Here is a 25,409-nt window from a genome sequence, read left to right as displayed (position 1 = left end):
GAGAAGGCTTGTGCTGCAGCATTCCATGAGCTCCCCTGCTTCAGGATGCTGGGTGTGGTTTGAGCATGATTAGATCAGGCCAGGAGAGGCTTAAACTCCAGCAGTTGGGTTTGGGGCACCACGCTGGAAATCGGATTGATTTTTCCCTTTGCAGGATTCGATGTACGAAAGAATTGGCGCCTGCGCTCAGGAAGACCAAATCAACCATCTGCGGGAAGACGGACGCTTTCTGGAGAGCTATCTGAAGAGGAACAACCAAGAAACCCTTCGGGAGTCCTCGATTGAGTACCTGCAGGGGGTGGCCAGGGTCCGGCTGTGCCTGGATAGGGCTGCAGAGCTGCTCTTGGAAACACAGAGACCTAAAGGCAAGTTGGGCTCTGCTGCCCTCAATGAAAATGCTAATGTGTCAAAGGCTAAATCCAGGATATAGGCCCCTCTGATGGACTTGCGAGACGTGTTCCATGTCTCTGCATCGCTATGCCTCACGCCAGTATGTGCACTGGGGGGAAATCAGCCTGCCTGCTTTTTCTTTTCTTTTTGTACAGCTTTTGTTTTTACTCCTGAGTTTGGTTGAGAAGCTGCATTAGATCCGTATCTGCCCCTTTACCATGCAGTTTTAAGGAGTGTCTGTACAATCACTTTGCGACAAGTTGGTGTGTAAATCCGCCCTGCACTAAGGGTCTGTGCAGACCTTTCTGCTGCTCGCTAAAAGTTCTCTGTAATCGGCTCCCATTTCAAAGCGGGGTAGATCAAAGTGCACCATGGAATTTTTAGTTCATGGCAGCAAGAGCCATATGGATGCTTAGTGTGGGGTAGGTTTGTACCTCAGCTTGCTGCGAACTAAGTATTCATATAGACAAGCCTGTCACAGAAGCCAACCTATATTGAATAGCCAAATCTGTACCCTGCGACCTGCAGAGGAAAGTAATTAAATAGAAACCTTGGCTTTGAAATGGAGACTTATTTTATCATCTCAGCATTGAGGATAGAATTATTAATGAAACTTAAATGAAGTCACATAACTGAAGCTCCTCTAGTCTCTTCCTAGCTCCACTGGAGTTTTGCCATCTAGTTTTGGGGTAAATTTTTCTAAAGTGCCCAGGTTTCATTTTCAGAAGTGATCAGGTCCCTGAGGAGCCGAAGTCTCACTGAAAGTCAATAGGCATCAGACCCCTAACTCTGTTAGCTGCTTTTGAAAATGTTACCCTTAGTCTAAAGCTTTGCAAACCATTTGCTTTCCATCATAGAAATGCCCATATCAAGATTTCTCTAGCCGCAGGATAAGGGCATTTTGATCCCTGTATATTCCTGGGTAAGAACATCTGAGAAGGAGGGGCTACTAAGATCTCGAATAGTGGATCAGATCAGGGAAATGGATCCCAATGCTGTGGCCAGTTTTGACAGCAACAGCTGACCAAGATAAGAAATTTTGACTTTTATTCTTTCTACAGAGTGGGATAAGGCAGTGGACAAGCAGCAATACCTTCAGAAAGTAATGAGGTTCTGTAGGCTGGCTGGGAATGACTGGTACCGAGTTTACCTGGTCCGAAAGCTGGCTAACCAGTATGGGATGGAGTTTGCTCAGAAGCTTTCGGATGACCGTCAATTTCATTGGGTATTCCCAGCGGAAATCATTCAACAACAGGTAAAGCAAACATGTCTCCCTGACTCACCTTTCCTTAACAATTTATGTTTCTGAATGCTGTTTCCTCCTCTTGGCTTTTCTTGTATTTGCATTTTTTCATGTGTCTGATGGTGTGTGGCTCTGGTACTGTCATGCGGGGCTGGAGCAGGTAGGGGTGGGAGTAACCTACTCCAGTATCCCTGCCTTCCGTAGAGAGGAATTTCTTCTGACCTGCAGAAAGGCCATTATTTTGCTTGTGTCAAAGCCTGGCTCCCAGAGCAGTAACATCCCAAGCAGAACCAACCTCCCTGTCTGACTAGCAGCCTGGAAGAGGCGACACCAAACACTCACCCTAGCTGGGAAGTCGGAGCCCTTCTCCCTGCACACAGCATTTTAGTTAAAATAGAAATTAATCCCATCCCCCAACAGACAACATGGATGCTTCTGTGGAACAGTTTCCCTCTTGTAAGGTGACATTCTTAAAGTCTGCCCAGTATTCACACTGTGTGTGGGTGGGTTGTTTGTTCTTTGTTGCTACAGAGGGACCAACCTAGTCAGATTGATCGGTACTTGGTATGTGGCGAGAACTACAGAGTCCTGCGTGATGCGGTGGGAAAAGCAATGATTGAGTGCAAGATGAAGGGCGTTGCAGAAGCACAGAAGGTAACTCTTCTCCCCAGTCAGCACAGATGTTCCCCTTTGGGTAGGACTTACAGTGATCCTTTGGAGAGATTTAGAGGGCAAGTATTTTAGCTCTGAATGCTTTGCTGTTAGCCATTCCCTCCCCTCTCTCACATGCCTGAGATGGAGATTTTTCTTTGCTTGCTGCTGTTCTGATGGCTTTTAACTGGGCCTGATCTTTGTTCTCTTGACATGCATCTCACCCACTGTATGCAAGATTTGGATGATTGTCCCATCTCCAGTGCTGTTTACCAGTCACATCCTCCTCCCCACCACTCTCTCCCCTTTTAGAAATGTTCTGTGAAGCACTTCTTGAATAACAGGCTTAGGCTCCGTGCAACCAACTGGCTGAGGGACTAAGTGGATTTTCCATGCAGGCTGTGCTTCCGTTCACTGCCTTTTGATACTTACGTAATTTCAAAACTTAATAACTATACATGTGTCGTGAAGTAGGTGTGCATGTAAAACATGCTGACAGATACTGTATACGTTTAATTTTCTCCTTTTCCCTACCTCTTCATACATTGCTCGTTCTCCTTGATTGTGAGCTGCTCGGGGAATGACCTGTGTCTTCCTGTTAGTGCATCACCTCCAGGGCCCCAGTTGTGATTGGAGCCTGTGGATGCTACAGTAATATGAACAGTTAATAATAGCTTCCAGTGTGGGTTAAGTAGGTACTGTCTAGTTGGGGCAACAGACGAGTGGCAGGTTGGCTGGACCAGGGAAGTTCAGAAAATATTTCTGGTGGATAGAAAAAGGGTCTGCTTGACTGGTGTTTCAGATCCCCAGTGAGTTTTTACATTGTGTTCAGGTCAGTGGACTTCCCTGCAAGCAGGTTCTTGTGAGGCTGTGACAGGGAATGGTGGAAATCCACATAAAGATAAACTGCTCCCTCCGCAGAGGGGGACTTTCTCAGAGAACGCTGGGCCAAGACCGTGGCTTTTATTATGCCATGCCTTCTCAAGTTTGAATAGCCACTTCCTTTGCCTGTCACCTTCTGTGACAATGGGAGAGCGACATACCTCAGGGTTGAGGGGAAATGTACATGTCTGTTACTGAGCGAAGATTGCAGTGACAGCTGAGGTAGCCCAGATGTAGCCCCTTATCCTCTGCATAACCAGTTTCTCTTGTTTTTCAGGCATGTAACAGCTCTGGGTCTGCACAAGCCGTTCACCTGCTCTTGGCTATTTTCAGGGAACTCACTGCTCTGTATGGATGCAGGAACACAAGCCTCCACCCCAAAAAGGAGGTGAGATACCTTGCTCCATTGGCAACTTGTAGACTGTCAGGGAACAGACTTGTTTCCTTCTGAGAGAAGAAGCTTTAGGTCACAGATGTGAGAGAACATCCTTTACCCTTCTGCCCAAAATGCAGTTCTGAGAGCATCTGGCAGAGATTAGCTGAAGAGAAATCTGAATGTCTTCCAAGGGGGGGGAACCTCCTCCCTATCTAACCTAGGGCTCTATCGGACCCTATTTACTGTAGTATCTGAGCACGTCAGAGTCTTAACACTCCCTGTTCAGTAGGGAAGTACTATAGTTACAGGTAGGGAATGGAGACAGAGACTAAGTGGCTTGCCCAAGGTGTCACAAAGTCTGTGGCAGAGCAGGAAATTGAAACCCTGATCTCTCACATCTCAGGCCATTGTCCTAGCCTAGCCACTGAACCATCCTTCGTCTGCATACACTGAAGGACCAACTCCAGTAAATAGTCAGTTACTTCAAGGCACTGTGGGGTATCACACTTCACTAGATTGTGTATAAAGAGCTGCTGGACCTTTTCGTCTGGTTGGCAATCGGGTACTTTATTTTCCCTTTTGTAATGTTTGCCTTCAGCAATGTGATGCTATGAACAAGTTCATCCAAAGCTCCAAAGCCCTGGATTCTGCAGCCCTGAAGCAGTTTGCAGCATCTCTTGTGACAAACAGTCTCCCATCACTGGCAGTGAGTCCGCAAAACTTCAGCCCCAGCGGGGCACTGATTGAAATAGTCGTTCACACTGCAGCCCTCTTACTGTGTGGGCAGAATCGAGTCCTCAAACCCCTGAGGAACCTGGCCTTCTCGCCTGCCACCATGCAGGTAAGGAGACTGGTCTGTCCGTGGCATCCTATATCAGAACCTTGAAACCAGGCCTCGGATTCAGCCAGTCCATGCTAGGGCTGGCTGAATCAGTGCTGGCACTTCTTTCATGCTGCCTTCTTACGCTCCAGAACCTGAGTTTCATTTAAAAAAAAAAGTATCTAGCTGTTACTGAGAGGTTGAGATACTCTCGTGTCGTCTTTTCAAGGCTAACTGATACAGTGACTTCTGCCTGTGTTTGCAGACTCTGAGCCAATAGATCTGAGGGGTCCCATTCATCTCCCTGAGCACTAACTGGGATACCCAGTGCTAGCTCTTGGATTATTAATTATTCCACGGTTCATCCAAAGCATGCAGGAAAGGAGTGGGAGGGTCACGCTGGGAAGATCTGCACAATGTAGTCTGAGTGACCGCTCGTTATCGCCCCACAAGCGAGTGGGCTTGGGAGAGTGCCAATTTTCCCCCACCTCCTAATCAAGAAGGATTTAAGGAGCCTAGCAGTGTTCAGCAGGGTACAAAAGGGAAGCCAAGCTCAAGAAACCCAGAGAGCATCATCACCTGCCCAGTCTACTGGGAGTGGTGTCTCACAGGTGGACCATATTTTTGTGGGCACTTGGAAAAGTAACACCACCTTTGTTTTTCTTTTAACCCCAATGTGACCCCTGCCTTAAAACCATCCCCATTCTGCTTCTCCTACCTTCCTGGCCTGGGAAGACTGGCCAGGAATCCCACTGTAGCCTGTCAACCTCCTTCTTTAATTGGCTGGAGGGTTTATGGAGTAATGCCCCCTTCCCTTCTCAGGGTTGAGCCTGCTGCTTCCTCAGCAACACAGCCCATTCGAATATGAAGTTTTCTTACTTCTGAGTAGAATTCACCACTTGTTTTGCCTCTCCCTTTCTCCTTATTTCCTTGCACTGATGAGCAGTTGACAATCTGCCACAGCCTTAATGTTCTCTCATGTTAATTTAACTGGAAAACAAGTGCGTTGCCGAGCCATTGCTGTAGTAACGTATTTATTCATGGGAATGTTTTTTAGCGTTCTTTTCTGCCCACAATGCCTGAAGATATGATGATTCAGGCTGCGAATTGGGAGGGAATGAAGCAGCTGCACTGGTATGGTAAGTATCCCTGAGTGGATTTGGCAGCAGTGTAGGAAGAGCCATTGCCTGAGAATAACTGTTCCAAAAAGTTCAGCTAGGTGTCCGTGGAGCAGGAGTTTAGTATTTATGTGATGCCTAAGAGGAATTTCATAGTATTTTTCATGCTTACAAAACCCAGTTTGTATACGGTGGCAAAGTTTCCCAGGGATTTCTCTCTAGTTTCTTTATAAGACATAGTCAACAGAGAGACCGAATGACCTCTGGCTTCTGTGTGGGCAGCTAATACGATTCCTCTGTGCTCCAAGAATTTTACTTCTTTCCACTAGATCTGGATCTGCAAGTATATTTCTTGCTGTCAGGTTGCGTGTGTGTGTGTGTGTGTGTGTGTGCGCGCGCGCACACGCACACAGAGGGGAATGCGTGGGTTTTATTTGTTTTAAAAATGCACCTCTGTCCTGCTCACAGTACCATGCTGTTGATTTCTTTGTCTCACAGTGTGTCCAAATGGCCATCCCTGCACTATTGGAGAGGTAAGAGTTTGGGCTCGGGTGGTGGGTTATTTCTTTAAAAGCTGCCTATGCTATATTTTATTTGCTATTTAATTACATCCCAAAGTTAAATGCAAGCAAGCTGTATGAGCAACCATTACAGCATTGCATGGGGAATGTTGGAACAGCTACTGTACTCCAAGTGGTAATACAGCCTCTTTCAGTGAGTAAGAGCTTTCCAGTTAGCTAGTTGCATGTTGCATTCAAGTGTTGGGAAGTTGCTTCTCTCTTCATAGGCCTGTAAAATGCCCCCCCTTCCCTTTTTTTTTTTTTTTTTTTAAACCATCTTGTTTGACAGATATGACAATATCCTGGACAAACCTTATTGAATTGAAACAACGAGGAGTCCGGTGGCACCTTAAAGACTAACAGATTTATTTGGGCATAAGCTTTCGTGGGTTAAAAACCCACTTCTTCAGATGCTGTGTGGTAACTTGTATAACTGTGGTAATCACACACTGTGTACTATCTCTGAGGAGAGAAGCAAAGGAGGCATGCTTAGACAGTCTGTCTTTTGCTGGGAAAATCACAGGATAGTTAGGGAACTTTGCAGCCTGGAAATACCCTGGTCAGAAGGGCAAGAGACACGTGTTTCCACCCAAGAGATGCGATGGCTGGGGAGGCCAGAAGTGCCCTTGCTGTACTACTGAGGGGAACTACAAGTGCAATTGCCCTGAACCATCTTTTCACAGTTGTACCTGCGTAAAAGCAACAACCCACATCAGACAGGTACCTCACTGTGTGAGGCCTGGACTTAGAACTAAGTAGAGCCAAGACTGTGCCTCAGAGTCTGAATCCGCTCCATGTCTCTGGGTCTGAGATGCTGCTCCTTTGCCTCTGTCTGGGATTCATTAATCTGTCACTTCTTCTCCCTTTGCCAGTGTGGTCGTCCCATGGAACAGAGCCGGTGTGTTGATTGCAATGCTGCGATCGGAGGTGTACAACACATTCCAGTCCATGGCTTTCAGGGCGTCCAGTATGTTTTAACTACTTTAACTTTTTCAGTGCTGAATTATGTAACCCTTACGTTCCCCCCCAGAAGCTATACAGACGTGCCCCATCCTGGTGTCTCAACTGAATCAATGTTCTCTTGAAAACTGCTACTAGCGCAGACGGTTGTTCCACCAGTAGTGAAGGGGTTAACCTGATCGCAGAGGCCAGTCAAGGTCTAGTTCTGCCGTGACCAGCTAAAAGCTAGGGTTTGTCAGTTGAGTGTTCTTCTGCTTTTCACCTCCTTAGTCATCCTCGGCTGGTCTGTTACTCTCTTTCCTGTACAGTTCTTAACTACTGTTGAATTATCAGCTGAATTTTCTTTGGCAACCTTCGATTGCCATCCTACACCTGACCAGCCTGCACAGAACATGTAGTCTATTAGAACACTTTAGGGGCTGTGATTCATGAGTTCGCCCCTTGCCCAGCCAGGTTGGCATTTACAGCCCTGACGTGCTAATTTTATGATCATTAGCACTAACAGCAGCGGTTTCTGACCTGCCTAGCACGTAGTGGCTAATCCTGATTCTTAGCTAACAGTGGCTGCATGGTACCTCTTAATAGAAGATGCATTTAGGTGAAGATGCCCTGTGGAGTGGGGTGGGAGCTGCCAGCTAACAAGGTAAATGAATCAGGTTATTGCAGTGTGAAACCCATCTGTAGTGATCAGCCTTTTCTCACCACCTTTCCAGTGCAAGAGCCTTAGGGTACGTCTATACTTACCTCCGGGTCCGGCGGTAAGCAATCGATCTTCTGGGATCGATTTATCGTGTCTTCCATCGACGTCGGTACTCCTGGCGTCGACGGGGGAGCCTGCCTGCCGCGTGTGGACCCGCGGTAAGTTCGAACTAAGATAGTTCGACTTCAGCTACGTGAATAACGTAGCTGAAGTTGCGTATCTTAGTTCGAAGTGGGGGGTTAGTGTGGACCAGCCCTTAAATTGCAGCATGATATCAATAGCAGTTAGATATGGAAAAGATTCTATTTGTGTTTCTACTCATCTCTCTTGTTTTTTCATATCAAGACAGAAAATTCACTGTGCATAATTTTATACAGGAATTTCACAGACAGAACTCAAACTGGCCACGTGCTCGGGGATCCCAGAAACAGAGAAGCAATGATAGCATCCGAGAGGGAGATGTCCCCAGTTGTCTTCATTGTGATTCGCTTGCTCACTCACTTGGCAATGCTGCTGGGAGCCACAAAAGATCCGCAGGTATTGGAAACCATGCACATTGACTGAACAGAGTAACTTCCCATGTGGAAATTCGGAAAGACTCCTCATACAGTCAGTGCTGCGAAAAGCCTCCAGCTTCCTCCCAGTGCTTCCAGAGCAGCTCTTAATAGTGCATGCTGGCAAGACAAGCTGCTGTCGTAGGAACATACCTTTAAGCTCTCTCTCTCTAATTTAAGAACATAAAAGTGGCCATATTGGGTCAGACCAAAGGTCCATCTAGCCCAGTATCCTGTCTTCTGACAGTGGCCAGTGCCAGGTGCCCCAGAGGGAATGAACAGAACAGGTAATCATCAAGTGATCCATCGCCTGTCGCCCATTCCCAGCAAACAGAGGCTAGGGACACCATCCCTGCCCATCCTGGCTAATAGCCATTGATGGACCTATCCTCCAGGAACTTATCCAGTTCTTTTTTGAACCCTTTTATAGTCTTGGCCTTCACAGCATCCTCTGGCAAAGAGTTCCACAGGTTGACTGTGCGTTGTGTGAAGAAATACTTCCTTTTGTTTGTTTTAAACCTGCTGCCTGTTAATTTCATTTGGTGACCCCTAGTTCTTGTGTTATGAGGAGTAAATAAATTTGTACAAGTGAAAATAATAAAATTCACAAATGCATCAAGTGGTAAAACCCAGTTTCAAAAATAGTGTATCTTCCAAGCACAGTGTGTCTGGTACGTTTCAGTCACAACGGGGGTTAAAGAGAAGGGTTGTTCTGTCCATTCCCCAAAGAGAGGTGGAAGCAAGAATCCTACTTTGCAGTGATTTGTTGGGATCCTTCAGAAAAGCAAAAGTCTATTTTCCAGACAGTGGTGTCATGTTTCTGCCCCAGCCTCCATTATAATGTATCTTAAGGGCAGCTCTGTCTTCCCCCAAGTTTGTAGTGAATAAATGATTGAACCTTGTGTGTGTAGATACCTGCATATAGTCCTGTCCCAGAGGTAGGTCGTCTCTAAGACGTATTTAAGACTCAAAGATGCTGGGTTGTAACTTTGCGTGCATCAGACTAGGGTTTTACGCTGCTTGTTCTCACCCTTGCCTTGTTTTGGTTGTTCTTTAAGTCTTTGCGAGGGATCATAAAGCCGCCAGTGCAGGATCCAGTAGGCTTCCTCCAGCAGCACATTGAGAAGGACCTGGAGCAGCTGACAAAAACTCTGGGAAAGAGTGCCGATGAGACCATCAATGTAGTTCATCTCATCCTGTGCAGCCTCCTCAAGGAGCCCCACCAGCACCCAAACCAGTGTAAGGAAAAGAGCACTCAGATGGAATGTGGAAGGCAGCAGGGGGACAGTGTCGTCATTTTAAGTGTAGCAGTTGTGTGGTTCCTCCACTGATAGCACAGCACCAGCTTGGGCAAAGCATTTCAGACTGGCAGCAGCAAAGCCAATTGGGGAGATCCTGAGCTTTAGTGATACCTATTTCCTATTCCTGCAAGCAGCTGGTCTGACTGATCATCTCTCCTACTGCCCGGGGCGCTGGGGTTTAACCGGGTTTGGTAGTTTTGAATGGAATCATTGCAAAACTGATGGTATGCTGTACGGAAAGGATTTTCAGCTACAGAAACTGATGAGTTGCTCAAAGAATGTAACCGTTGCATAAACCTCAACAGATCAGGTGTCCTGGTTTATATGCCAACTTCTGAGCTACAATAAGGAACCGTCAGAGGGAGCAGGGTATGACTGAGGATGATTCTCAGTAGAATTTGAAGGTCTGAATCATGACACAATGGTCTTGCAGCAGATTTTATGATGGGGTTATTTATAGGGAGGAGCATGGTCTTAGTGGCTGGAGCACTGAACTGGGAGCCAAGATTCCTCCAGTTCTAGTCTTTGTGCTGCCACCGACTCATGGTTTGACGTTGGACAAGTCACTTCATTTCTCTGTCTTGATGTTTGAACATTTGTGAAATGTCTTATCTCCCTTCAGATGGGATTGAGGGACTGAATTAAAGTTTTTTAAGTACTGAAAGGTGGTGGGGGAGGGCAGGGGGGAATTGAAGTGCTCAATTGGCCGTGCATTTTCTCTCCAGTGAGATCATTTAACATGGATGCCTGCCTAGATCTTAGGACCTCTGAAAGTGTAAGTGGCTTATTACACACTGACTGCAACTCACAAGGATGTCATGTTCCCACGGGGAAATCCTAGGAGTTCAAGGAACCCCAAGTTCATTTTCCACTGACCCGTTGTAAATGTAACACGCTATATATGCCCCTGTTGCAGGGCCAGTTCGCTTTGATGACACACTCTCCACTAAGGAGCACAGAAATGAATGGGAAAGAATTGTCGCAAACACAATTATTATTCCTGAATTAAAGGTGAGATCCCACTGGACTTTCTGTATCTGACTGCTAACCTAAAAATGAACTTGAGCAGCCCAAAGACCACTTGGAATTCTGAACTGCAGCCTAGACCTGTGCTGATGTACAGACCCACCAATCCATAAATCCACTCTGCTCCATGCTTTTGAAAAGCACTGCTAATGCAGGCAGGTTAGCATTCATCTGTGCTGTCTAACCACTCCCCGGCGCAGCTTCCACATCTGACATCGTACCCTGGGACAATTACCTTACTCTGCCTGGGCAAGAGGTAGAATCTGGGACCAAGAAGGGACGGTAGAGGATTCTGATAGTATCTGTTGGCTTTGGGAGGGATTGTCAGGCCCAGTTAGCAGCATGGAGTCAATCCCATCTGACCTTTCCTGGTGCAGTATGTAAGGAACAGCGGACTTTAGGGATCATTGGGGTTGAGTGAGAGTGTGGAGAATAATTTTCTAGTATCAGTGGTTGTCCTGGCATGGATGTTAAATGCCCTGGCTATGAGCCCATCAGTTTTGACATCCTCCTGTGGTAACTGGCCATTAAACTACCATGGAAATGTGGCAAAGCTGTTGCAAAATTCTCTCTTTATAAATGAACTACCGCCATCAGCATATTCTCCCTCATAAGTCCACCTCCCCCCCCCCTTTCCAAAGAAATCCTTATACTTAATTATATGGCACCACTGTTCCATTTTCCTCTGTCCTCCTCAACGGTTTTGTGAGTGGAAGGGGTTGTGTTTCTGACACTGGGTCTTTTTAATGCAGGATTTGGACAAAATACTTACAAAGTTAAATAAACAAATCAGTGAGGACGAGAGAATCTGTTCCAACCCAGTGGCGAAAATAGTGTACGGTGACCCTGTGACCTTCCTGTCCCAGCTACCCAAGGACAGCACCATGCATTGCTCCCGGATGTGGAGCTGCAGGAAGAGGATCTCAGTTGAGTACCTGGGGCATGTGGTCCAGCAGAAGGATGGCAAGGACATTGTGCCCATCCTCTGGAAGTTCCTGCAGAAGGTGAGTGTGCCGAGATCTATGTCTCTGTCTCAGGACACACTGATGAGTGACTGCAGGTTCAGAGATCCAGTCCCCGGCTAACACATCATCATTAACAAAAGGGAAACTCCAACAGACAGCTTCATGTCTGTCTTTCTTTTCAACTATTTATGAATGTGATGACTTTGATCTGAGAATGAAAACTGCTGTCAGCTACTTGTCAAAAACTGAAGTACATCAGTATGCATCAAGAGCACTTTGATATTCTAAAATCACAGATAAAGCATAAAAGTAGTTTGTGTTAGTGTCTGTGAAGTGAAATCCATCAAGGGACCAGAAGCTAATTGGCCTCCCAAAGCCACCCTCTCTTTGGTTGAAGATTAAACTGTGGTTTGTTAGCTGTTATTTCCCTTTAAAGAGTGAGGAGAGCAAATGTGAGAAGAGAGGAAAGGGCAATTGAGCTGTTAACGATACTGTGGGATCATTACTTGCATCACCTAAGCTCAACCTGGGTTCTGTCAGCCTTTGTTTCCCTGTGGAACACAGCTCTGCATAGCATGAAGCAGGCCATCTGGCAGCTTGTTCCAAGACAATGTAGGGGTTAGTAGTAGAGAGATTGCCAGTGCAAGAGGTGGGATAGTGGAGTATGTGTTCAAACCCACTTAGTGGATGAGTTGCTCCATGCAGGACTAGTTTCAGGTACTAGGTGGCCTTCAGGAGCAGCTCCCAGGACAGCTGTGCAGAAGTCTTTTGCGATGGCGTGGGTCCCCAGCCAAGAGGCAAAAGGGCAGTATCCTGATTTCATTTCTTATGTCTGCATAGGGGTCAGCAAGAAGCTTTCAAACATATGGCCAAAAGTAACGTCCTAAAGCCCGAGATGAGATTACGCTTCGCTTGCATTGATAACAATAATATTTGCTCATGGAGCCCATGCAATCTAATTGTGCGGTTCCTTAAAGTAGAATGGAAATCCCTCCATACGTCTCCGTGCAGGAAAGTGCAGTTTGGGTATTGTTCTCTCATTGCCACTAGTGTGCTTCACTCTCTATATGAATCACTACCTAAGAGAGCCTCCCACTCTTCCCCCTTCCTCCCCTCTCTTTGTGTCCTTCACTGAACGGGCAGCCTGGATATTACAGACTCTGGCGCAAGTGCCCACAGTGGTGACTCCCCCAGTGACAAAGCACCCATCTCTGGAAAGCACCTGAAAACAAGCCAAGTACTTGCTTCATTGGCATATGTAGTAAAATCAGACTGATCTGGAGAAGGAATAGCCTGAGCCCCTCTGCAAGGAGGATGCTCAAATTCAAGACATTCTCCATATTTTTATTTACAGAAGCATTGTCTATAGCATTGTCCACTCGGTGAGTTTGGCATGTATAAAGCATGTGCTTTTTGTCATTAACCAATCAGAGATAGTTAAAATAAAAGCACACATCAAGGCTGCAAGTCTGTGTCCTCTGCAAGCCTGTCCAACCCTTTGAGCAGTCTCAGCACCTCCAGTATGATCTGCCTTCAGATAACTACATCATACTCCTGGTGCCTCTCCCCCTTTCTAGGAAGCTGAACTGAGGCTGGTTAAGTTTTTACCAGACATCCTGGCTCTGCAGAGAGACTTGGTGAAAAGATTCCAGAATATTACAGATGTGGAACACCGCACAATCCGAGACTTTGTCTCTAAATTCCACTCAGGTAAGACTGGCATGAGATGGTCCAATTTTAATATTTCCAGTTTGTAATTAACAAAAGCGCACACAGTGCATCAGGCAAACAGTGCAGAGGGCTTGACACTTCGGGAGGGTCAGTTTTAAAGTGGACACGTCTCCTAAGCTTGAAAGCAAAGGCTGCGGTTTGAGCTCTTGACTCCCATTAAGGGGAATGACACACCCTGACCCCTCCGCAGTCCTGGCTCTGCTACAGAGCTAACAGCAGCACAGCTGCTCAAATGTAGTTGTAGCGCTGCTAGTGCAGATGCTCTAAGCCGACGGGAAACAGCTCTCCAGTCGACTTAATGCCTCCAGGCCCGTGGGTGGCAGTATCTCTCCTGCCGACAGCGCTGTCCACACTGGCGCTTACATCGTTGTAACTCCGGGGGTGGCTTATTCACACCCGAGCGACCTAACTTATACTGACTGTAGCTGTAGTGTGTACATAGCCCAAGAGTCATCGGCTAGTTTGAGAGGACATGAGCACATGAACGTGGAGGGTTTGCTTGAGATCCATGCTGGATGAATCACTGGAAGCTCAAGTGATGGTGTCGGATGGCTGGGATTCACACTGTTCCATAGCGTGGACCACGTTTTAATACAAAAATCACCCAGTGGACAGGATGGATCACACTCTGGTAACTACAGCAATTGCTTACAGGGAAAAGTAACATTAGGAAAGTATTTAATGTATCTTTAGCTTTTATGCCGTTTAGAAGCTGCTATACCAGGAGAGCTGACACCCTCTGACCATCTAGCTAGTGTTCTGGAGTGCACTTGGACAGCCTGTGTATTATGAGATTCAAAGGTGTTGTGAAGGCCAGCAAAGGGTGTTTCAAGGATTCCTCGTTTTTGTGTTCTTCAGATGAGATGAGGAATCTGTGGCAAATCAGAGTGAACACATTTCTGTCTGTGTGGAACAAGTTGAGAAGATCGTTAGATACCAATGGTGAGTGTGCTGTGTACGCTCTTGTCATTACTGGAATGACAGGACTGGGAGCTAACTCGACACCAGGTGATGGAAGGTTGGCCCTCATTACCCTTTGGCAATCCAAGCTCCTTCCAACACCGATGCAGAGAGATGTACCTGAAAGCTGTCTTTAGACATCAAGGTGTTGACGAATGGTGTGGGTGCAAAAGGGGAACTTGTTTTCCCTTCCAATACTCTCTCTGGCCCCTACTCACTACCCCTTAATACTTAGGATGAGCTGCAAAAACAGTTGTGCTCTGGCTCCCTCTTCCTATTGTACACCCTATCCTAACCTGCCAAATGACTAGCTCCCTGTCCCTCGGGAGAGGGAGCTCCGCCTCCGTGGCTGTGGGCCTGTTGTGAAAGGCTTCTCTGCCCTGTTGCAGGTGAAATTAAGCTTCCCACAGGCTTTTGTGATGCTGACTTGACCCTAGACAGCGAGTTTGAGAACCTCCTGCCACGCAGACGGGGTCTGGGCCTGTGCTCCACGGCCTTGGTCAGCTACCTCATCAGCCTGCACAATGACTTCATCTACACAGTGGAGAAACACACAATGGAAGCCAACAGGTGTGTTAATGTGTCAGCTAGACACGCCGCTGCTTCTCTTTGTTACCGGCTGTCCCCTCAGCCTCCTCTTCCCCCAGCAGTGAGTCAAGACTGCTCAGCGCTCTGCAGCGCTGACTGTAACATAACAAAGCTTCCTCCTTTCCCACAGCTACTCCATCAGCCCTTCGGAGGTGGCTGATCTCCATGTGATCAGTTATGAGGTGGAGAGAGATCTGATCCCTCTGATCTTGTCCAATTGCCAGTACAGCGTGGAGAAAGGTGGGGAGACTCTGCAGGAGTTCAACCTGGAGAAGATCCAGCAGCAGGTCACCAGCAGGTTCCTGCAGGGGAAGCCACTCATCACCCTAGTGGTAAGGAGGATGGGAGCCAGTTGCAGCCTTTTGCAGACAACTCTTCAGCCAGTGTTTGTATTCATTGCACTGCTCTGCAGCTGGCATGTGCTACAACAGGGGCGACCAAAGTGCATTCCACCAAGATCAACAACCTGCAGGCCTTATCTCACGCCCGTGCTCTCTCTCCCGATAGGGAATACCCACCCTGGTGTACAGACATGACCGGAATTATGAGCATCTGTTTAACGACGTCAAGAGCAAACTCAATCAGGTGAGTCTCTGAGATGGAAGAAGTAGCAGGACAAGCAAGTGACCAGAGGCTTTCTAACTGGATACAAATCAGGGTTCACTCCTCCCACATGCACCTCTTGGGTTATAGGGGCCCACGAGGAGGACACTCAGCGGTGCCTCATGTTTTAACCCTTTGTGCCTTAAATGCACACAGACCTAGTGTTCTCTCCTCAGTACATTCTGGTTCAGGAAATGGAGGTAAACAGCTTTATCTTCAGCTCCCTGTACTCTGAGACTTTGTGTTATATGGGGCTCCAGTGGGTTGGGCACCTGTGAGGCGCAGGTCTTCACTGCATAATGAAAGGGAAGGATGAGGAATGCTAAGTGGTGACGCTGTGTTTCCTCCAATTACAGAACTCCCTCCCCAACTCTATGATCAACATGATCAGTGGGGAACTGCAGTCCTACAATGACGTCTGTGAAGCTCTGTCAGTTGCTGAAATCACGCTGGGATTCCTGGCCATGGCTGGAGAGGACCCAGATATGCTTCTGACCCATTATGTTGAAGTTATTTTGCAGATGGGGGATCAGACAAGCCCTCATGTGCTGAAGGTGAGTCGAGTGAGCAGATTCCCCGAGGCTACAAACTCATAAACGCGTCCAATCAGACTGGTCTCCAAGCCCAACAACAGCCCAGCTTTAAAAATTGGTATTAAAGACTCCACATGCCCCAGAGCAAGTGAGGTGGTTTCATCTTTCCCGCACACACATGTTGAGGTAGGGCTCAACCAGCCAGCTTGTGGTGTTGGGTAGCCCTTTGTAACAACGACAGCAGAGCTGGGGCAGGAAGTGTGATGTGTCAAATTCACTTGCTCTGCAGATCCTTGGTGTCCTGCTAGGGTTCAGGAACAAGGAGGGGAATCCTTGATTCAGGTGATACAAGTGCTGGGTATGATGTGGCACAGAGACCAAGAGAAGGCAAATACCCTGGGAAGCCTCCACTGAAGAGTCAGCTTTCACCAGCACAGAACTGAATATACTCCCCTCATCTCTTAAGGGTGGTGGTGGGGTTTCTCTTCTCCCACTGATGGGCACAGTGCCAGAAGAGACTGTTTCTGTGACGGGGGCAGGGGTACTACCTGCTCTCCAGTTGCTGAAATCACGCATTCCACCTTCACTTTGCCCTCCCCTTGCACAGGTGCTATGGGGATGAGCTGCTGGAGAGAGACGGAAGGGGGAGACTGCCTTTTGGAAAGCAGGCCTCCACAGCCAGGGTGACAGGGCTGGGTGAGCGCCAGCTTGGGGAATCTTTGTTTTGTTTATGGTAATATGCCCTGATGTTTATTCCTGCTGATCACAGCTGTTTCACATCTGCTGAGTCACCCCACCTGCTTGCACCAGCCTTCCTGTGCTTACTCGAGTGTATAGGAAAAACCGGCCTCGTCTAATTGTTTTCAGCCTTTCCGTGTTCTGCTGCAAGACAGACCAGCGACGACGATGTGAACAGCAAGGTATTGCTGAGTGCATACGATTCGACTTCATTGGTGTGTTTCTCTTCCAGGCCCTAAGCCGGTGTCACCTAAAGCACATCATAGCCCTGTGGCAGCTCCTCTCTACTCACAAGTCTGAGCAACTGCTGCGTCTCAAACGGGTAGGAAAGTGTCTGGCCTCAGCATTCGGTTCAGTGTTTTTCCTTCTCCCCAGAGGAAACTGCTCACCTGTGCATGTTCTTGCTGTGCCTTCTAGGATCCCTTTGTGGATGTTGATGCAGCCTATAAAGCTGAACTCAGTTCAGAGAACACCAAGCTCCTCAACACCTTCCTCATTCAGGCCGGGTTGGAGACCTTCCTGCAGGAGCTGCACGAAATGATCATCCTGAAGTTGAAACATACCAAAGTTGGAGATGAGTTCAACCCCTTGTGGAGGTAATGGACTGCTCAGCCCAGACCTAACTACCTTCACATGCTCATTTTTTATTTCTGTCATTTACATTGCAAAGGGGCAAAGGATTCCCTTAGTTTTTCCTGCTCAGGTGGACACAAAGCACAAAACACCAACTGATTGAACAGTGAAAAGCTTCAGCCACTGCTAAGAATGTTTACACAAACTTTGGGGCATGTGACTTTTCTACATAGCCGTACGACGTGTCAAATATTCAAATGGGAATGGCTGGTTTTGAGTGCTTAATGGAATGCTAGCAGTGGGCAAATCCAAGCGTAGCACAGCCCAGCTCGGTTGGCTTTTCATACACAGCTTTGCCCCTGCACTTCAATCCTAACCTGCAGCGCTTCCCACGTCTGTGTTCTTGAGCTTCCATGCGGGTCGCCAACGTATTTCGAACCTGACCTGTTGCACCATTTAACCTATCTCATTGTAGTATATATAACACTCAGTAAAAAATATTGTGTAGGATGCATGCGGCATACTGCAATGTTATTATTAATGGTGTTTTTCCCACTCTTTATTTTCTAGCCTGAAGGATACACTTCTTTCGTACATTGAAAGGAAAGGGAGCAGCGTACTTACAGAGCTGGAGGATATGTTCCCAGAAGAGATTCTGCTCTCGCACTGCATTGCTGCCTGGAAAGCGGCTGCTGTCCTCAAAAGGGATCGTAGACTAAGTTAATCTAGTAGAGGATCCTGCAAACACTGCTTTTTACATGAGGTCACTGGAGGAGCAGCACTGGGTCTATGTAAGACCTGCTCATTGCACTGATCTTCCTTCCTGTACGAGGTGAATTCTGGTGCCACAAACACGCCATGTCAATGAGATCGTGAAAGTAACCTCTCTCTTACACTGGACTCAGGACCAAAATGTGATGCACAAGCATAAAGGATTTTATGCATCAGAAGGACTGGGGGGAAACAAATGTATATACAAATATGTGCTATTTCTTGAGTGGGCAAAGCAGAGATGGAAACACTGTTCATAGAGAGGCGTGGTGAAAATTCATGTATCCTTGAAGGATAAAAAAGCCATCATCCTTCAGTGACCTGGGCAGAGCGGGGGTGGAGTTGGGGGTATCAAAGTGTCTTGTGAGCTACTTGGACAGCCCCAGTACAGGCATGCTTTGTTCTCCATGTTTTTTGTAAGCACTGTTCCAGTTCACATGCTCCCTTACTGCCAACCTTTTCCTCTTTAGCTAGATGAAAAACAAATGTTGTCCTCCCTCATCCAGGTCTCATAAGCTTCCCTGCTGCAATACTACCCAAGCTGCCTTCATATGTCTAAAGGGTCATATTGGCTCGCTGAGCGTTATAGCTTTATTCCTGCTCTAACATTCCATGAGTCCAGGGGTATCAGTTACCAGAGGTCAGTTAACTTCCTCTTTGCATAACACATACAAGAAAAAAACAGTACATTTCAAAGCTCACCACGGAAGTTGTTCTTGTAGCTGCTTTTAAAGTAAAACATTTAAAAGGCAATGTGGCCCAAATCCCACACAACAGGACAACCTAATGGTCCTGAATTACTACCCCCACTACTCTTTCCCCCCCCCCCCTTCTCCGAGGTACCGTACATTTGAATCAGAATGGTGCTACCAGGCTATTTCTGGCACGTGTGCGTGTGCAGGCAGACGTGCATGTTGGAGCTGAGAGAGCCACTTCACTCTTGTGTCTTAGGCACGTTTTCTGGATAGCATGGACTCTCCATTAGGGTTTAGTTGTCATCTTCTTAGCTGATATTGAACAACCATAATCAGACTATTAATAGGGAAAACAGAAATGTAAATGTCATTGGTCTGTGCTGCTTTCCCCATATAAATTTCTTGTGTGTCTGACTTAATACTTTTTAGTGTTGCCTTTCTCTAGCAGGAAGCATCTGCGACTGTCCGTGCCACCCTGCTTTCCTGATATCACAGCAGAGTCATTTACATATGTAGTTAGGACCATGTTTCCATTTAGAAAAGTTCCTTCTGGGCCAGAAGTTTGTACTTTATAGCCAGAATTTGACCCAGGAGCAAGTTTCTGATCAAATGTAAGGAAATCCAGATCTTTTGTTATGTACCAGATAAGTAACAGGTTTTTTTAGACACACCTTCAAAATGAGAATCTTTAACCACACACATTTGATAGACTTGATCCCATTAAGGTTTGTCCAATAAATAGTGCAGGTCCACAAATCTGGATTTCACTAGGTGGATAATATGCATCCTAAAAACACTGGAATATGAATTCTCACTAGGAAAGGGTTCTCCCCCCCCCCCCCCTTATCGAGGGGATTTTACAAGCTCTGCACTCCCTCTGTTCCCTGCCATTTATTGATCTGTTGCAGCATTAATATTTTAACAAATACTTGGGATAATTTGAAATGTAAAGTTAATCATGAGGGTTTGCCTATTGGAAGCAGTATGGCTTCCATTTACATTTGCAGTATTTCCATCTCTTACTGCACAGTTAATGTTTTCAAGTTGCCTTTTAAAAAGAAAAAAAAGATACCTCAGGGTCTCAGTTTGGACAGAGCCCAAACTAACTTCCTAGCAGCAAGCATTCGGTGACCTTTTCTAGTCACTGTTTTGTTGCTGTTTCTAGCTTTAAGGTGCCTTAGCTGTAACAATTTACTTAGAGGGAATCATGCTAGATGTTCTTATGCTTCACTGAGTTGCTTTGTATGAAGGACTTGATTATTTTTTGTATTTTTCATTTAGTCTTAATAAACTTGATCAGATACGTTACGACCAATGTAGAAGTGTGCACCTATTTCAGTGCTTTTATTGCTGAGGATTTTGAGGCTGTTTCTTCAATAAATGAATTATTTGCTGCTAAAGATTCCTTAGCGGTCAATAGTGATGCTTGAAACTGTGTCTTGAAAAGCACCCAATGCACCGTTTTTTTTGTACTATGAGGAATCTGACATTTAAAACCTTGGCCTCTTTTGTCTTGCAAACTGCTAATTATGCAGAAGTGCAAATTTGGACAGAGTTAATGGATGATTGCTGTGCTCAATTCCACACAGTCGATGTAAAACAGGAGCAGGGAAGCTTGCCCTCTGTCATTTCCTTCCCTTCTCTCCTAGAGGGGGGAAGGGTGATGAGTTTCTGACTGAGAGCCCCAGCCACCAGCAGTGGGCCTCTTGTCTGCTGCAGGGCCAGCAAAGGGATGGTGATTTCACTGCAAAGTTCAGTCGCAGCAGGTCCCCCCTTTTCCTTCACCTAGTTCAGGGATTCTCCAACTGGGGTTGTGAGGTTATTACATTGGGGGGGGGGGAGTTTGTGAGCTATTACATTGGTGGGGGGGGTTGTGAGCTGTCAGCCTCCACCCCCAAACCCTGCTTTACCTCCAGCATTTATAATAGTGTGTGAAATATTTTTTAAAAGTGTTTAATTTATAAGGAGGGTTGCACTTACAGGCTTGCTGTGTGAAAGGGGTCATCAATACAAAAGTTTGAGAACCACTGGCCTAGTTTCTGCCTCAGCCCGGTCTTCCCATCGCACTTTGCACTGCAAATCAAACTGGGACTGGGCCCTGCGAGCTGGGCTGGGCCCGATTGGGGGCGGGGGGAAGAAATCTGAGCCCCGCGAGCTGGCCTGTTCCCCTCACAGACGTTGCCACGCCATGGGTGCCACGAGCCCCAAGTCTGGCCCTGCACTGCCCTGGCTCTGAGCACGGGCAGACCTAGCGTTGCTAACCCTCTGGGATTAGCTGGGAATCTTCCGGAATCAGGCTCAATCTCCAGGAGGCTCCTGAAACCAATCCGGGAGATTTTAGGCTACTAAAAGTCTGGCGGCGCAACACGGCTAACGCAGGCTACCTGCCTGCCTGAGCGCCGCATGGCTCCTGGAAGCAGCTGGCAAGTCCCTCTAGCTCAGGGGTTCTCAAACGGGCTTGGGACCCCTTGGGGGTCGCGAGTTGTCATCCACCACCCCAAACCCCGCTTTGCCTCTAGCATGTATAATGGTGTGAAATATATAAAAAAGTGTTTTTAATTTATAAGGGGGGGGGGGCGGTCGCACTCAGAGGTTTGGGGGTCACCAGTACAAAACTCTGAGAACCCCTGCTCTAGCTCCTAGGCAGAGGCAGCCAGGGTGTCTCTGCAGCTCCCATTGGCTGGGACCCGCGACCAATGGGAGCTGTGGGGGTGGGCCTGCAGGCAGGGGCAGCACGCAGAGCCGCCTGGCAGCCCTTGAGCCTAGGAGCTGGACGTGCTGCCCGCTTCCAGGAGCTGCCTCAGGTAAGTGCCGCCCGGCCAGAGCCGCACCCCATCCCCAGCCCTGAGCCCCCTCCCACCCCCAGAGCCTGCCCCCTCGCCCCTGCCCCGCCCCAGCCCGTGAGAGGGAGGGAGCGGGGGCGGGGCCTCGGGGAAGGGGCGGGGCGAGGGTGTTTGGGTTGCTGGGCTTAGACAGGTGGCAGCCCTCGGCCGACCTGCCCCTCCCCCGTGCTGAGACCCGCCCCCCCCCGGCTCCGTGTTCCCGGCGGGCGGGGAAGCGGCGGCCCCGCCGGAAGCGGGGCCATGGCGCGCAGCGAGACGGAGCCGCCGGAGCAGGCGCCGCTGCGCCGCTGGGAACGGTAATGGGAGGGGAGCGCGGCACGGGCGCGGGAGGGGCCCCGTAGGACAGCCCGGGCTTCCGGCTGCGGGGCATGCTGGGATGTGTAGTCTTGGAGCGCGGAGCGGCGAAAGCGTTGTGCGCATGCGTCATAGTGTGGCGTAATGGGCGGGCTTCTCAAGGGACCCCCCCTTGCCAGGCAGGCGGCGGCCCCCAGCCAGCGTCATCAGTCCCAGGGGAACCCAGCTTTTTGATCCCAGAAAACCGAACACCCTTGCTCTGCCCCTCCCTGAGGCCCCGCCCCTTGTCTGAGGCCCCGCCCCTGCTCCATCACCCGCTCTCCCCGACCCTTGCTCACTCCCTCATTTTCACAGGGCTGGGGCAGGGGGTTGGGGTGTAGGGGTGCAGGCTCTAGGATGGGGGCTGGGGATGAGGGATTTGGGGTGCCGGAGGGGGCTCTGGACTGGAGCCGAGGGGTTTGAAGTGTTGGAGGGGGCTCAGGGCTGGGGCAGGGGGTGGGGGGGTGCAGGCTCTAGGATGGGGGCTGGGGATGAGGGATTTGGGGTGCCGGAGGGGGCTCTGGACTGGAGCCGAGGGGTTTGAAGTGTTGGAGGGGGCTCAGGGCTGGGGCAGGGGGTGGGGGGGTGCAGGCTCTAGGATGGGGGCTGGGGATGAGGGATTTGGGGTGCCGGAGGGGGCTCCGGACTGGAGCCGAGGGGTTTGAAGTGTTGGAGGGGGCTCAGGGCTGGGGCAGGGGGTTGGGGTGGGGGGGTGCAGGCTCTAGGATGGGGGCTGGGGATGAGGGATTTGGGGTGCCGGAGGGGGCTCCGGACTGGAGCCGAGGGGTTTGAAGTGTTGGAGGGGGCTCAGGGCTGGGGCAGGGGGTTGGGGTGGGGGGGTGCAGGCTCTAGGATGGGGGCTGGGGATGTGGGATTTGGGGTGCCGGAGGGGGCTCCGGACTGGAGCCGAGGGGTTTGAAGTGTTGGAGGGGGCTCAGGGCTGGGGCAGGGGGTTGGGGTGGGGGGGTGCAGGTTCTAGGATGGGGGCTGGGGATGAGGGATTTGGGGTGCCGGAGGGGGCTCCGGACTGGAGCCGAGGGGTTTGAAGTGTTGGAGGGGGCTCAGGGCTGGGGCAGGGGGTTGGGGTGGGGGGGTGCAGGCTCTAGGATGGGGGCTGGGGATGAGGGATTTGGGGTGCCGGAGGGGGCTCTGGACTGGAGCCGAGGGGTTTGAAGTGTTGGAGGGGGCTCAGGGCTGGGGCAGGGGGTTGGGGTGGGGGGGGTGCAGGCTCTGGGATGGGGCCGGGGATGAGGGATTTGGGGTGCCGGAGGGGGCTCTGGACTGGAGCCGAGGGGTTTGAAGTGTTGGAGAGGGCTGGGGCAGGGGGTGGGGGGGGGTGCAGGTTCTAGGATGGGGGCTGGGGATGAGGGATTTGGGGTGCCGGAGGGGGCTCCGGACTGGAGCCGAGGGGTTTGAAGTGTTGGAGGGGGCTCAGGGCTGGGGCAGGGGGTTGGGGTGGGGGGGTGCAGGCTCTAGGATGGGGGCTGGGGATGAGGGATTTGGGGTGCCGGAGGGGGCTCCGGACTGGAGCCGAGGGGTTTGAAGTGTTGGAGGGGGCTCAGGGCTGGGGCAGGGGGTTGGGGTGGGGGGGTGCAGGTTCTAGGATGGGGGCTGGGGATGAGGGATTTGGGGTGCCGGAGGGGGCTCTGGACTGGAGCCGAGGGGTTTGAAGTGTTGGAGAGGGCTGGGGCAGGGGGTGGGGGGGGGTGCAGGTTCTAGGATGGGGGCTGGGGATGAGGGATTTGGGGTGCCGGAGGGGGCTCCGGACTGGAGCCGAGGGGTTTGAAGTGTTGGAGGGGGCTCAGGGCTGGGGCAGGGGGTTGGGGTGGGGGGGTGCAGGCTCTAGGATGGGGGCTGGGGATGAGGGATTTGGGGTGCCGGAGGGGGCTCCGGACTGGAGCCGAGGGGTTTGAAGTGTTGGAGGGGGCTCAGGGCTGGGGCAGGGGGTTGGGGTGGGGGGGTGCAGGTTCTAGGATGGGGGCTGGGGATGAGGGATTTGGGGTGCCGGAGGGGGCTCCGGACTGGAGCCGAGGGGTTTGAAGTGTTGGAGGGGGCTCAGGGCTGGGGCAGGGGGTTGGGGTGGGGGGGTGCAGGCTCTAGGATGGGGGCTGGGGATGAGGGATTTGGGGTGCCGGAGGGGGCTCTGGACTGGAGCCGAGGGGTTTGAAGTGTTGGAGGGGGCTCAGGGCTGGGGCAGGGGGTTGGGGTGGGGGGGTGCAGGCTCTAGGATGGGGGCTGGGGATGAGGGATTTGGGGTGCCGGAGGGGGCTCCGGACTGGAGCCGAGGGGTTTGAAGTGTTGGAGGGGGCTCAGGGCTGGGGCAGGGGGTTGGGGTGGGGGGGTGCAGGCTCTAGGATGGGGGCTGGGGATGAGGGATTTGGGGTGTCGGAGGGGGCTCCGGACTGAAGCCGAGGGATTTGACGTGTTGGACGGAGCTGGGGGAGGAGGTTTGGGGTGTAGGCTCCGGGTGGCACTTACCTCAGGCGGCTCCCAGAAGTGGACAGCATGTCCCTGCGGCTCCTAGGCGCAGGGGCAACCAGGGAGGTTCCACACGCTGCCGTTGCCCCCGCCCCGGCAGCTCCCATTGGCTGTGGTTCCTGGCCAATGGGAGCTGAGGAGCCGGCGCTCGGGGTGGGGGCAGCACACGGAGCCTCCCTGCCCACCCTTGTGTCTAGGGCCCTCAGGGACACGCTGGACGCTTCCGGGAACCGTGGGGAATCAGGGCAGGCAGGGAGCCTGCCTTAGCCTCGCTGCGCCGCCAACTGGACTTTTAACAGCCCAGTCAGCAGTGCTGACCGGAGCCACCAGGGTCCCTTTTCGACCGGGCGTTCCAGTCAAAAACTGGACACCTGGGAACCCTTGACTCCATTGGGCTGGGGCATGGGATGAGGTGGCAAAGCCTGGCCCTTTTTGGCCATGCTGGGCTGTGGCCCCTGATGTTGCTTAAAGGTGGGTCCCCAGTTCTATGAGTTGTCCTGACCTGGTGGTAGAAGTGGGGACCATCCCCACATCTCTCCCTTCCCGAGGGGCGGGCACTGTTTGGCCGAGTGGCTCTTGGACATCACACCTGTGCTGCTTCCTGATTAGGGTGACCCGATACCAAATGTGAAAAATCTGGACGGGGTGGGGGGTAATAGGTGCCTATATAAGAAAAAGTCCCAAATATCGGGACTGTCCCTATAAAATCAGGACATCTGGTCACCCTATTGCTGATGCTCTTTGGGGCTCTCCCCTGGGCTCCCTGTTATTGGGGTGTTGTCAGGAGCGAGTGGCTCTGTCCCAGTCTCTCTCGTCTGGTGCCGCAGGCAGTGCAGTCACTCCTCTGGGCTCAGACGGGGCTTCATGCCCCCCTTCAGGTTTGTGGTCACTAACTGAGCTTTGAGGTGAGGTATCTCCTTGGCCTCACGTAGTAGGTCTCTGCAGAGATCTGGAGCCGGCCAGCTTGTCAGCTTGGATTGTTTCATCCCTTCCCATCCATGCAATGACAAGCCCCTG

At 50.3% G+C, this 25,409-nt stretch overlaps 1 protein-coding gene across 1 annotated transcript in view; it reads left to right on the top strand.

Annotated features, from left to right (window-relative positions):
• The window catches only part of RNF213 (ring finger protein 213), a 93,596-nt gene extending 73,553 nt beyond the window's left edge, over positions 1-20,043 (top strand). Inside the window, exons 48-68 of the mRNA XM_065415339.1 lie at positions 155-365; positions 1,452-1,645; positions 2,165-2,287; positions 3,444-3,554; positions 4,141-4,383; positions 5,420-5,501; positions 5,979-6,013; positions 6,913-7,007; positions 8,078-8,237; positions 9,313-9,493; positions 10,472-10,566; positions 11,334-11,585; positions 13,124-13,256; positions 14,136-14,219; positions 14,627-14,807; positions 14,956-15,157; positions 15,333-15,410; positions 15,785-15,982; positions 16,932-17,021; positions 17,117-17,295; positions 17,843-20,043. Coding sequence (XP_065271411.1) covers positions 155-365; positions 1,452-1,645; positions 2,165-2,287; positions 3,444-3,554; positions 4,141-4,383; positions 5,420-5,501; positions 5,979-6,013; positions 6,913-7,007; positions 8,078-8,237; positions 9,313-9,493; positions 10,472-10,566; positions 11,334-11,585; positions 13,124-13,256; positions 14,136-14,219; positions 14,627-14,807; positions 14,956-15,157; positions 15,333-15,410; positions 15,785-15,982; positions 16,932-17,021; positions 17,117-17,295; positions 17,843-17,996 — 3,081 coding nt within the window. The 3' untranslated portion in view covers positions 17,997-20,043. The remainder of the gene's footprint in view (positions 1-154; positions 366-1,451; positions 1,646-2,164; positions 2,288-3,443; positions 3,555-4,140; positions 4,384-5,419; positions 5,502-5,978; positions 6,014-6,912; positions 7,008-8,077; positions 8,238-9,312; positions 9,494-10,471; positions 10,567-11,333; positions 11,586-13,123; positions 13,257-14,135; positions 14,220-14,626; positions 14,808-14,955; positions 15,158-15,332; positions 15,411-15,784; positions 15,983-16,931; positions 17,022-17,116; positions 17,296-17,842) is intronic.
• The last annotated feature ends 5,366 nt before the right edge of the window (positions 20,044-25,409 follow it).

This window comes from Emys orbicularis, chromosome 13, assembly GCF_028017835.1.
Source record: "Emys orbicularis isolate rEmyOrb1 chromosome 13, rEmyOrb1.hap1, whole genome shotgun sequence".
NCBI classification, from domain to species: Eukaryota; Metazoa; Chordata; order Testudines; family Emydidae; genus Emys; species Emys orbicularis.
The sequence above is the reverse complement of the archived record's forward strand: the minus strand, read 5'-3'. Positions and strand labels throughout refer to the sequence as shown.